This window comes from Pterocles gutturalis, unplaced genomic scaffold, assembly GCF_000699245.1.
Source record: "Pterocles gutturalis isolate BGI_N339 unplaced genomic scaffold, ASM69924v1 scaffold26392, whole genome shotgun sequence".
Classification (NCBI taxonomy): Eukaryota; Metazoa; Chordata; class Aves; order Pterocliformes; family Pteroclidae; genus Pterocles; species Pterocles gutturalis.
The window spans coordinates 4,172-15,070 of record NW_010113560.1 but is presented as its reverse complement, the minus strand read 5'-3'; the positions used below and the strand labels follow the sequence as shown (position 1 = coordinate 15,070).

Here is a 10,899-nt window from a genome sequence, read left to right as displayed (position 1 = left end):
CCCTTCCAAACCAAACCATTCTATGATTTAGGCAAATATAAGGAGAGTTTCTAAAAATGCAAGTTTTGTGGATTTTTTTTTTAAAGGGGAATGGCAGGAATCTGGCTTGTCTTTGGCCAAACCACTAGTTACCCCAGTGCATGCCCTGGAGAGACATTATTCAAGATATAAGATAAGTCTTATTACAGTATTGTAACATAATGCAAATAAGTATCTAAGACTCTTCAGTTGTGACTATACGCAACCTGTATGGGGGGGGAGGATGTCTGTGATGTATTGCTTCAGAAAATAGTTTTTTCTGTAGGAAATATGCATTTCTGCTTGAGCTAATGTGTTTCGGGGGGGATTGTTTTCTTTCAGGCATTTGTGGAGGCTCAGAACAAACTTACAGTACCCTTTCTGGAGCAGTGTCCTGTCAGAGGACTATTCAAAGAGCGAATGACTGAACTCTACGATTATCCTAAGTACAGTTGCCACTTCAAGAAAGGAAAAAGGTACGTGAAGAATGTCTTTGCAGGTGGTGATGAATGTGAAGCAAGTTGAAAGCAACTACTAGTTAGGAAAACAAGTTATGGATTATATTTGTATTTATTCCTTTATAGCTGGGAAGTACGAAAAGTAAGACAATGTTAATATATATGGTTGTGTGATGCAGAGCACAAGATGCTTGACTGTCTCCACTTCACATTTGTATTGTCATCTTGTTTTTTTTGTTGTCTTGTCTTTTTGTAGGAAGAATTGCAAGTTTATGAAAACTCGGACAACTTTGTAGAATAACTATTGTAAAAGTAAAACTTTAAAGACTTCTTTTCAGGGTTGGTCACTGTCGGTATAGTTAAAGGCACCTCCTCCTGAAAACAGCACAAGTCTGTCATGTCCATGTTGTTCTAAATATTTACTGAAATACTGCTTTTATGTTGGTCATACTTTGAGCAGCTGCTAGGATTTTTGTTCAGTCATAGCCAGTGAAAAGCAGTGGGAATTCTCTTGTGAAAAACAGCTCTGGTATCTGCAGGGGATAGGGGAAAAATCATTTGGAGGCCTTAAGGCAACTGATGCAAAAAGATCTGTATTCTGAAAAATAAAGAAATCCTGCTATATTCTAGTACCTAGCCTACTTGTATCCCTGTTTTAATTCTGCAGCTAGGTGAGGAGATGATGCTTCTGTGGCTTACCCAAGGTCTAGAGACTGCAGCTACCACTCAATTTTGTGTGACCTCTTTCAGAAATGCTAGCAATCTCCTAGAGAAAGGGAGTAAAGGGATGAAACTGCTGGTTAACTTTCTAACATCTAAGGGTTTTTTTAGCAGTTGATAAAGAGGTAGTGCAAACAACCAGCCTTTCTTAGTCATGGGAAATACAAATAATCTTTTTTAGTATTTTCAATGTGATCTTTGTTGAGTGGACACCCAGATATACCAGGTATGTTTTCACTGTCATCCACAGGAAAGAGCTGAAGATGTCTCATTGCCTTAAGATTTCTGCACAGATATTGAGGAAGATCTGTTACTCTTTTGTTATCTGTCCTGTGCTGTGAAGAGGGTGTGGATACTTGTTAGAAAGGGAGGGAAAGTCTGTACTATGTGTGTTTTTGTAAAAGTATATTGTGGGGTCTGAACTCAAGGCACAGAATGTCAATGTGTAGAGGTGTGAGCTTTAATCTCAGAAGCTCTTTAGGACAGTGCTGCATCTGGGGAAGGGAGCCTTGTTTAACAAGTCAGGCAAAGCTTATTAGCTTGTATGTGATGCTAATACAGATGTAGCCAATGCTGAATGTGATTCTGGAGCAAGCCTGGTCAGTGACTGCTCTGGGTTCTCTGACCCATTCTTCCCGTACAGTGCAAACATGTCTGGGTGCAGTTGTCTTCAATGCTGATAAGGCTTGATGTTGCAGAAGTACTCATGGCAGTGATTAATATAATCAACACTAGAGATAAAAAAATCTTAATTTGATGCAGCTGACTGTCTTCCAGGAAGAACATTTATGCCAGAACCGTAACATGCTTTAACTTACAACACTTTACTTTGATTTTAATAGACGTCTTTTTAGTTTTTCTGAGTGTTATTCTATTTCTTGGCACGTGCTGAGCTTAAATCACAATGGCTTAAAAATCATACCAAAACCCCATATATTATGATGTTTGAGGAGATCAAGAGGGTTCTACCAAGTTAAGTAACACTTAGTAAGGGGCCAGGGAAGGAAGTATTCTATTTGAAGAACTAAGTCTATATCTAAACTTTCCATGACACTTAAAAATTGTTAAATTTAAATACTCTAGTTTTCTGCTGAAGAGTAGCTGCTAAAGAACAGCATCTGAAGAGTTGTTCTGTAGAATCTGCAGAAAGGAGGAGTGCCCAGGGAGGTGCTGTGTCTGTTGCATTGTTTGACCTTTGCTTCCCAGCTTATTGCCCAGCATTGCAGAGGTGAAATTGGCTAGAAAATGCACCTTCGAATGAGAAATTATGTATCTGTTCCTTCTATTCCTTTGAATCTTTCGATTTTGTCACTCGCTGAACATTATTGTTAGTATTTGAACATATTACTAGTTCAGATTGTTAGCCAGACCTTTGTGAGTATAGTTACCCCTTCTGGGTTTACCATGTTCCCATGCTTGTATCCAAGCACTGGATAGTTTTAAGGAATATGTGAACTTATATTTAGGTTTGAACATTACCCCATAAATTCCTCTGTTTCCCCAGGTGAAGCTGGTATTGGGTTTGTTAAGTCATGGCTTTGTGTAGTAAAACTCAGAAGTCCTATGAAGGAAGAAAAGTGTAGTACCTATGAATTACATAAAACAGTTATCAATTTGAGCTCTGTAGTGTCTTATGGGAACCTGTGCCAATACTTGTAACAGAGAAACGCTAAGGCTGCCAGAGCTGTTTAACGTAGACAGTTATGTAGAGTTTATAGTATACTTGGCTTTGTTTGAAATGCACTGTGGCAAATGCAGATTTTATTTTTAAATATGTTTCGGATGCATCCTACCGTCTCTCCTATACAATCTATATCACATTGGCATGAGATTCCTCTCATTTTTAGAGGCCTAGAAATTGGTGTCTGAGCTTTTTCTGTAGTGAGGGGAAGAGAAAGGCACCTGCAGAGGATGGTTAAATCCCTAATGGCCACAGAGGAAACCATGATTCCTCCTCTGCTGTGGAGCTCGTGTTTCCCTTAAATATTTATCTGTCTTTTATTCGTTTATTACAATCTTGTACAAGTTTTTCATGCTTGCCTAACTGAAAATCTGAGTTCTTCCTACTTAGTTTTCCCTCTTGTGCTCTTTTAGGTATTTTCACTTCTACAACACAGGACTGCAGAACCAGCGAGTTTTATATGTACAAGACTCCTTGGATGCCGATGCCAAAGTTTTTCTTGATCCAAATAAGCTTTCTGATGATGGCACTGTGGCTTTACGAGGTTAGTGAGAGAGCAGTTTCTGCTGAATAAGTCTGGGTCTTCAGCAGAAGTTGTAAATGGTTTCCAGCTCTTCATGCGTAAAAATGTGGTGTTTTGGGCTTGTGTGGTGAGGTTCTGGTAGTGGGGAGAGGGGCTGCAGAGATAGCTCCTGGGGAAGCTTCTAGCAGCTTCTCACAATCCAGATTGAACCAACCGCTGGCCAAAGTCAAGCCAATCAGCAACAGTGGTAGCGGCCCTGGGATAATATATTTAAGAGAGAGAAAAATACTGCTGGGAATCATCAGCAGAGAGAGGATGAGGTGTGAGAGAAACAACTACACAGACACCAAGGTCAATGAAGAAGGAGGGGGCAGAGGTTTGCTGGAGCAGAGATTCCCCTGCAGCCCATAGTGAAATGGCAGGCTGTCCCCCCTGCAGCCCACGGAGGGTAACAGTGGAGCAGAGATACACCTGCAGCCCATGCAGGAGCTCATGCCGAAGCAGGTGTCTCCGTTGGAAGCCTGTGCTGGAGCAGTCTGTTCCTGAAGGACTGTACTCCATGGGAGGGACCCACGCTGGAGCTGGGTCATGAAGAACTGCAGCCTGTGGAAAGAACTCACATTGAAGATGTTTGTGGAGGATTTGGTTCTATTTCTCATTATCCTACTCTGATTTGATTGGTAACAAGTTAAATTGATTTTTTTTCTCCAAGTCAAGTCTGTTTTGCCCTTAACCATAATTGGTGACTGATCCCTCCCTGTCTTTGTCTAAGCTCATGAGGTTTTGTCTTTTTTTTTTTTTTTCTTTGGATTCTCCTCCCAGTCCTTGTGTGGGGGTTGAGAAGTGAGCAAGTGGCTACGTGGTGCCAAGTTGCTAGCTGGGCTTAAACCATGACACTTGGCTAGAGTGGCTTGTTTTAATCAAAGTAGTTACAATAGCCATATGTGGATTTGTGTAGTGTTTCAGAAGAACACTTCTAAATCTACATTGTATTCACAGTTAACTTGGCTCAGTTTCTCAACATTTTTTTTCACAACTTTGTAACAGGTTTCCATTGAAATATGATCACATCTTAAGGCTGTCCATAGCAAGGAAGACAAGTCTATGTATTTTTACCGACTAATTCTCTTAAAATGGTATTTTGCATCTTTAAAACAACAAGTTAAAGTAAGAGACTGTGAAGGAATGTATTGTTAACTTTTATGAGAATCACAGTTACTTGTGTTCACTAGGGCTTTAACTTGTGTTACCTGTCCATTTTCCCACTCTCTGTTGGCTTATTGTAGAAGCAAGACTCTTGGGCCTAGCAGTCCTTTAAGTCTGTTCAAGGCCATTTAATTAAAACAGAGGACAGAATTAGTGAATGCTTCTATAAGCGTGACCTAGTTGAAAAGAATCAATATGGCTTTTTTTAGTGAGAAGTCTTGTCTTAACCTGTGGATATAAGGAATTGGGTTCATATAATCTTTCTGTATTTCTAAAAAGCTTGTGACAAAGTCTCTTTCCACTTAGGGAAACAACAGCCATGGAACAGGAGGGGAAAGTCCTGGTGTTAATAAATCATTGATTTAAAGGCAGGGACAGGAATAACTGGTTGGCTGTCAAAGTGGAAATCACCAGTAGAGTTCTGTCAGGGACTGTGCTGGGACTTGCACTGTTCAGTATGTTCACATGTATTAGAAAAAGGAGTGAGCAGTGAGGCAGCAGAGTTTGGTGACGCTACAAAGTTATTCCAGGTAAAGGCTGAAGAATGACTGAAGAGCTGCAAGACTGACCTTAGTGATAGTGAGTGGGTAATAAATTAACAGGTAGAAATTTCTGTGCAGATAGATTAAGTGATGCACAGGGGACAAAAAATCCTAACCTCATTTGTAGAAGAATGGATAGAATGGACTCTGAGCTGACTGTGACCATTTGGGAACAATTCTTTGGCTGTAATAGACAGTTCCATGAAAACTTAAGCCTGGTTCTTAGTAGCAGACAAAAAAGCACATCAAATATCAGAAATTATTAAGAAGGAAATAAAAGAACAAAACAGAAAACGCCACTATATTAGCAACCCAAGGGTTTATATGGTAATTCCAGTCCCCTCAGCTCATAAGGGGCTCTGAAATACAGTTCAGAGGAGGGCAGTAGGAACAATCAAGGGTATGCAGCAAAGGTCAGGAACAAATGAGTGTGCCTGTATTGATCAGCTTGGAAAAGGGACAATTTAGCAGGGGTATAATAGAAGTCTACAGAATCATTTGTGGCATGCAGTAGCGTGGAGAGAGTGAATAGGAGTTGGTTAGTCATCATTTTTTCTATTATAAGAATGAGAGGACGTCAGATGAAGGCAGTGGGAGTCAAGTCCAAAACAAACAGAAGGTGATGGTTCATGCTGCAAGAAGTAGATTTGTAGAGCCCCTTACAAATGGAAGTTGGTCATGCAAAAAACTTACTGTGGGTTTAAAGGCAAGCTGGACAAAGTCAAGGAGGAGGGAAGCAGTGAGCATTATTAACCAACTGCTTGATGGAATAGAAGCCTCCTAAGCTGAAAATGGTCAGAGGTTATAAGAATATTTGAGGGAAATGTGTTTGCATTGTGCTTAGTCTTGTAGCCATTTCATTGTGGATGAGGACAGCTACATGTCTCCTATCTTATTCTGAATCAGAATGGCCACTCTTATGTTCTTATGGGGGAGAATATGTTGGGCTGGCACAGTGGTGCCTGACAAACCTACAATTTCTATGAAATGCAACTTTTTTTTGTGTGTTTTTTTCAGTAGTTACTTTCAGCTCTGTACAGGCCCATTATAGTTGAGTTGATTTGCAAGATTATCAACTATGATGGAACCTCTTCTGAATTTTTTTCAGAATCATGTTTTCCTCACAGCTTGGATAGAGCAACATATATATCAGAGGTCTTAGAAACATATATATCAGGGGTCTTAGCTGAGAATAATGGTGATTAATCCATTTGCATGCTAGTGGCAAATTTTTCCAGTGACTTCAGTTTTCATGGCTTTGCAGGGTCTAGTTTTCAGTGACTCCAGTATTTCACGGTATTTGCTTTATTTCAGGATGCATTGCTTGCATCTCAGTTTCTGTTTACTTCTTTGGTACTGTTTCTCTCTTAAAATCTCACTTTTAAGTTCTCTACCTGTGTGCATTTTTGGTCTCCACCTCTTCCCCCAAACTCAGGGAAGTAGAAGAATTGTTACACAAATCGTAATTCATATAGTGGGCATAAGCGATGTTACTGAACGTACTTACTGAGTATACAAGTCCAAACTCGCATCTGTGAACTACTTGAGAAGGCCACAGAGACTGGAAAAGTGCTGTGAATCCCAGATAGTAGCAGATGTAGTTGCTTGCACTGTCTTCTAGAAAATAAACCCTCTTCTCTCAGTGTTTGGTGAACACAGTTCTTTTAACTACTTTCCCAGTTTCGCCTCTCTTTCGTTGGGATTTGGCTAGCGCGTAGTAAGTAATAAAAAGCTGTGTGGCAAAATAACAAACACCTTTGTGTTGAAAATACTGGTTCCTTGTGCTGGTTCTTACTTCATCTTGTTTGGTTTCAATTTCCTAGGTTATGCATTCAGTGAAGACGGTGAATACTTTGCATATGGCCTGAGTTCTAGTGGCTCTGATTGGGTTACTATCAAGTTTATGAAAGTAGAAGGTCCTGAGGATCTTCCAGATACACTGGAGAGAGTTAAATTCAGTTGCATGGCATGGACCCATGATGGAAAAGGCATGTTCTATAACTGCTATCCAAAACAAGATGGGAAGAGTGATGGTAAGTATGGCTGTGCTAATTGCATGCCATGTGGAAGCAAAATGACCTTTTCAGTAAGTTGGTGTAACAAATGATTAGTTCTACTAGTTTATACTGAAATAACTAGCTATACTGTTTTATACAATTAGATATCAGGTTATGTCTTGTATGACTAAAACCCATGCTGAGTGTGAATATCCTCTTGTCTGCCTGTCCTTGTCTTTCTCTTAAAAGTTTCCTGCTCCTTTTCTTTTTCTCTGCAATGGTTTACTTAGCTTTCATACAGAGTGTTGCTGGCTGGAATTTGATGTCTGTTGACAGCTTACTTAGATCTCTTCCCCTTAGGCATTTGTGTGGGCATAGGTGAACAGACTTGGGAGGCTGACCTGATGAATAGCAATCTGGGGCATAAGGTTTTTGTTATTCAACCAGATTAATTCATCTGTGGTTCACAGCACAGCAACACAAAATGTTTATGCTAGCAAAACTCAAGGAGCAGCACACAAAGTGGAATAAATTGCTGAGGAGCGTCAGTAGGGAAGGAATTTAGCAGCTCTTATTGTAAGGCAGTGCTACTAAAAAGTTTCTTCTGGAGCTGTGCTCTTTGTTAAACCATGGAGAGAGGCTGAGTTTTGCCTCTGTTTGTTTTTGCAGCCTGTCTTCTTGCCAGACTTGCAAGTTAGAAACCCACCTTGTGTTTTTTTACTTTTAAACATGTTTGTAGTTCAGAAGCTGAAGTTTTGAAAAATGTTGCAAGAACAAAATAAAAAAAAATCAAGTAACTCCTCATGCACTGCTTTACAATACTTTTTTTATTTTCTGCAAATGGAAGTATGAAGGTTTCTGGGAATGTTAATCAGCAGTAAATCTCCCCTTAGTTGCCCAGGGTGAAATGGGAGCAGAGAGATCCTTAGAGGGTGGCAGGGACTGTTGTTTTTCTTTGCTTCCTTAGCATTTCTAGAAAGCAAAGCTTGAAATGGTATATCTTTGCATTTGAAAAATGTATTATCAGAAATAAAAGAAGAGAGTAACTGTTTGAACAGATTTGCAGTGTGGTTTGAAGTTTTATTTTGGTTTTGGAGTGGAGTGTTTGTTTGGAGGGGAATGGTTGTAGACTTGGACCATTCCTAGTTCTCCCCACTGAATTACTTTTCTCTTTTATATGCAAAGGGATACAGAAATTTCTAAGGGTTTTATTTGGCTGTTGTTGGATTTCTTTGAGAACTAATTGATTTTAAATATCTGCATTTCACTAGGCACAGAGACCTCCACTAATCTGCACCAAAAGCTGCATTATCATGTATTAGGAACAAACCAGTCAGAAGATATCCTATGTGCTGAATTTCCCAATGAACCAAAATGGATGGGTGGAGCTGAGGTATGGTAAACACCCTGAAGCTTGTAATGATGTTCAGTTTTTCAGATTCTAACAATGGATAGCAGGTATAAAGTCGAAAGCATTTTGTTAAAAGAATGCTTTTTATTAGTGTTGCAGAGTTGACCATTGAACTAAGAATCATTAATTAAGAACTGCTGAAGATAAAACTGTCTAGTTTGCTTTCAATCAGTCCTCAAGCCTGTCATGACACAATCAGACATAATCCCTTTTTCTTCATTGAGGACATTCTGCCTGATACACATTCCAGTTGATTGAGTACACTGTTCTAAGTGCTGTAGGAATGTAGTGGTGGTCATTCTGTTTATCAGGGAACTGACATTTTTCCAGTGGATAAAAACCTGTTGTAATTTTTTTTATTCTCCTAGCTACTATGTTTAATCAGTACGTTTTGTTTCAATACAGAGTCTCTTTTGGTCTGAAACTTTTGATAAATACGAAATGTTTTTACGCTGATTTGGGGAATTCAGTTCCTAGAACAACTTTTCCCTGAAAGTACCTCTTTGTAAAAATTTGATCATCAGCCTGTGTCACTTTCCAGCACATCAACCCATTAAAATATTGGGGGTTTGTTTTTTGTGAGCTGCCAGAAAAGAAAGATTCTTTCAAAGAATTTTAACAGTGGGATTCAAAAAGAGATAGTGAGTGAGAATGTGAAGGGCTCCCCAGCAAAGTGACAACACTGAGCTTTCTCTATACAAATCGGCTTATCTGTAGGTTCTGTGAATAAACAGAACTTTTTTTACAGAATCTCATCTATTCATGAAACATACCTTTAGCAACTGACCTGAATATCAGTGTAAACTTGCAAATGGGGCTTTGGAATTTTTTTTACCTGTTCAAAAACTAGTCAACTCTGTTGAGTTTAGCCGGCAATAAAATGGAATTTGGAAATTCTTATCCTTATTTTTCCCTTGTTCCGTAAATAAGTGAGCTTTCTGTTGGTGACAGATGTCTTGTAGTGATGCATCCACTGATTCACAGGAGTGATGTGTATTATTATTATTGCTTTGCAGTGTTGTGAGCTAAACTACACATGTTGTTGTGGAGGCAAGTTCATTTCCTGTGGGGGAGGGCTGTTGCAGTCTGATTCATTAGACTATACAGCTTTTTAGGGCAGTGAAAATTTGCAGCCTCAGATGGCATTAGATCCCGTGGAAATTATATCTGCTATATTAGGTGTGGAGGTACAGGTGTCGTATAGGTAGCAAACCCTTCTTTGAGATAATAGCATGCTAACAGAGCCTTTTCTTGTCAAAGTTGAAGGGGCAGGACTGGAGCATTTCAAGAGCAGAAATACAGAACTGAATATGAGGACGACCATGGAAGAGAATTCATAGTACAGTACTTCTAGTGAGTAGCAAAGAGTTCACCTGGACAGGGTGCAGCGAATCATAGAAGCAGCCACCCTGCACCTCCTGTCTCCTCCATTGTGAAATAAAGGCTTGAGGCAGCCTTAAATGTAAAATAAGTTATCTTTTTTTCTGATACCAAATGTCTCCGGTAATTTTTGTGATTAAAGAGAATATATAGCCCTTATATTAAATGATCTAAAGGTCTTTGGGTGAGAAGAGGGGACTGGTGGTAGTAACTCTTGCTTAGAATTCTTCCTATTCCTTAGAATAGGAAAATAATAGAATGTAGTACAGCTACCAGTTCTGAAGCCATTGGAGTTGAAACAGCCCCATAAGTATTGGGAAAGTGGGGAGAATGGTGAATAGAGAAACACCTCACTACTGTGGATTCTTGTTTAATCAATTTATATGGCTGCTTATGACTATTTTATTGACCTCTAGGAGGCATAAACTTCCAGAGATGTTAGTATTTAAGAAGAAATGCTATTTTAAGGAGGAGTGGTAAAGCAGAGATCCACCTTGGCTAAATAATCATGAGCTTGTCTAAGCTCATGCTTGTCTAAGCTAATACTTTAAAACAGCTGATATTCTGGGGCTGTGCTGTGAGCTCCAGCTGTAAAATGTGACTGTCACCCTCATACTAATGAAAAATGGTTTTTAATGGTCAGGGAAAAACATTCTGCAATTAAAATAAACCAAGCCAAAACAATGCAATTGCAAAATGTGGTTTCATTATTGTGCAATGGGTTAAAAATCTTCTTTTCAAGCCATTCAAACAAGTTTTCTGGTCAATTTTTTTGAAGTATGTGTTTTATAAAGTGGAAGACCACAAAGTAGTGGGGGAAAAATTAAAATATCTTCAGCGAAAATCAAATTATATGGCTTATTGGCACTGTCCTGAATATCCTTATTTGGTGCTAATGTGCTGCCACAGATTTTAAAATACAGCTTTGCACAACTCAGCATTTTATGAAAGTCTGCTTTCATG

General features: G+C 39.2%; 1 protein-coding gene across 1 annotated transcript; it reads left to right on the top strand.

Moving 5' to 3' along the window:
* Positions 1-360: 360 nt before the first annotated feature.
* LOC104462567 (prolyl endopeptidase-like) lies at positions 361-8,538 on the top strand (the record flags this gene model as incomplete). Its single annotated transcript, XM_010074554.1, has 4 exons — positions 361-494; positions 3,291-3,421; positions 6,972-7,181; positions 8,417-8,538. Coding segments are annotated over 4 exons (597 nt in total), but the record flags the coding sequence as incomplete, so codon positions are not given.
* Between the last annotated feature and the right edge of the window lie 2,361 nt (positions 8,539-10,899).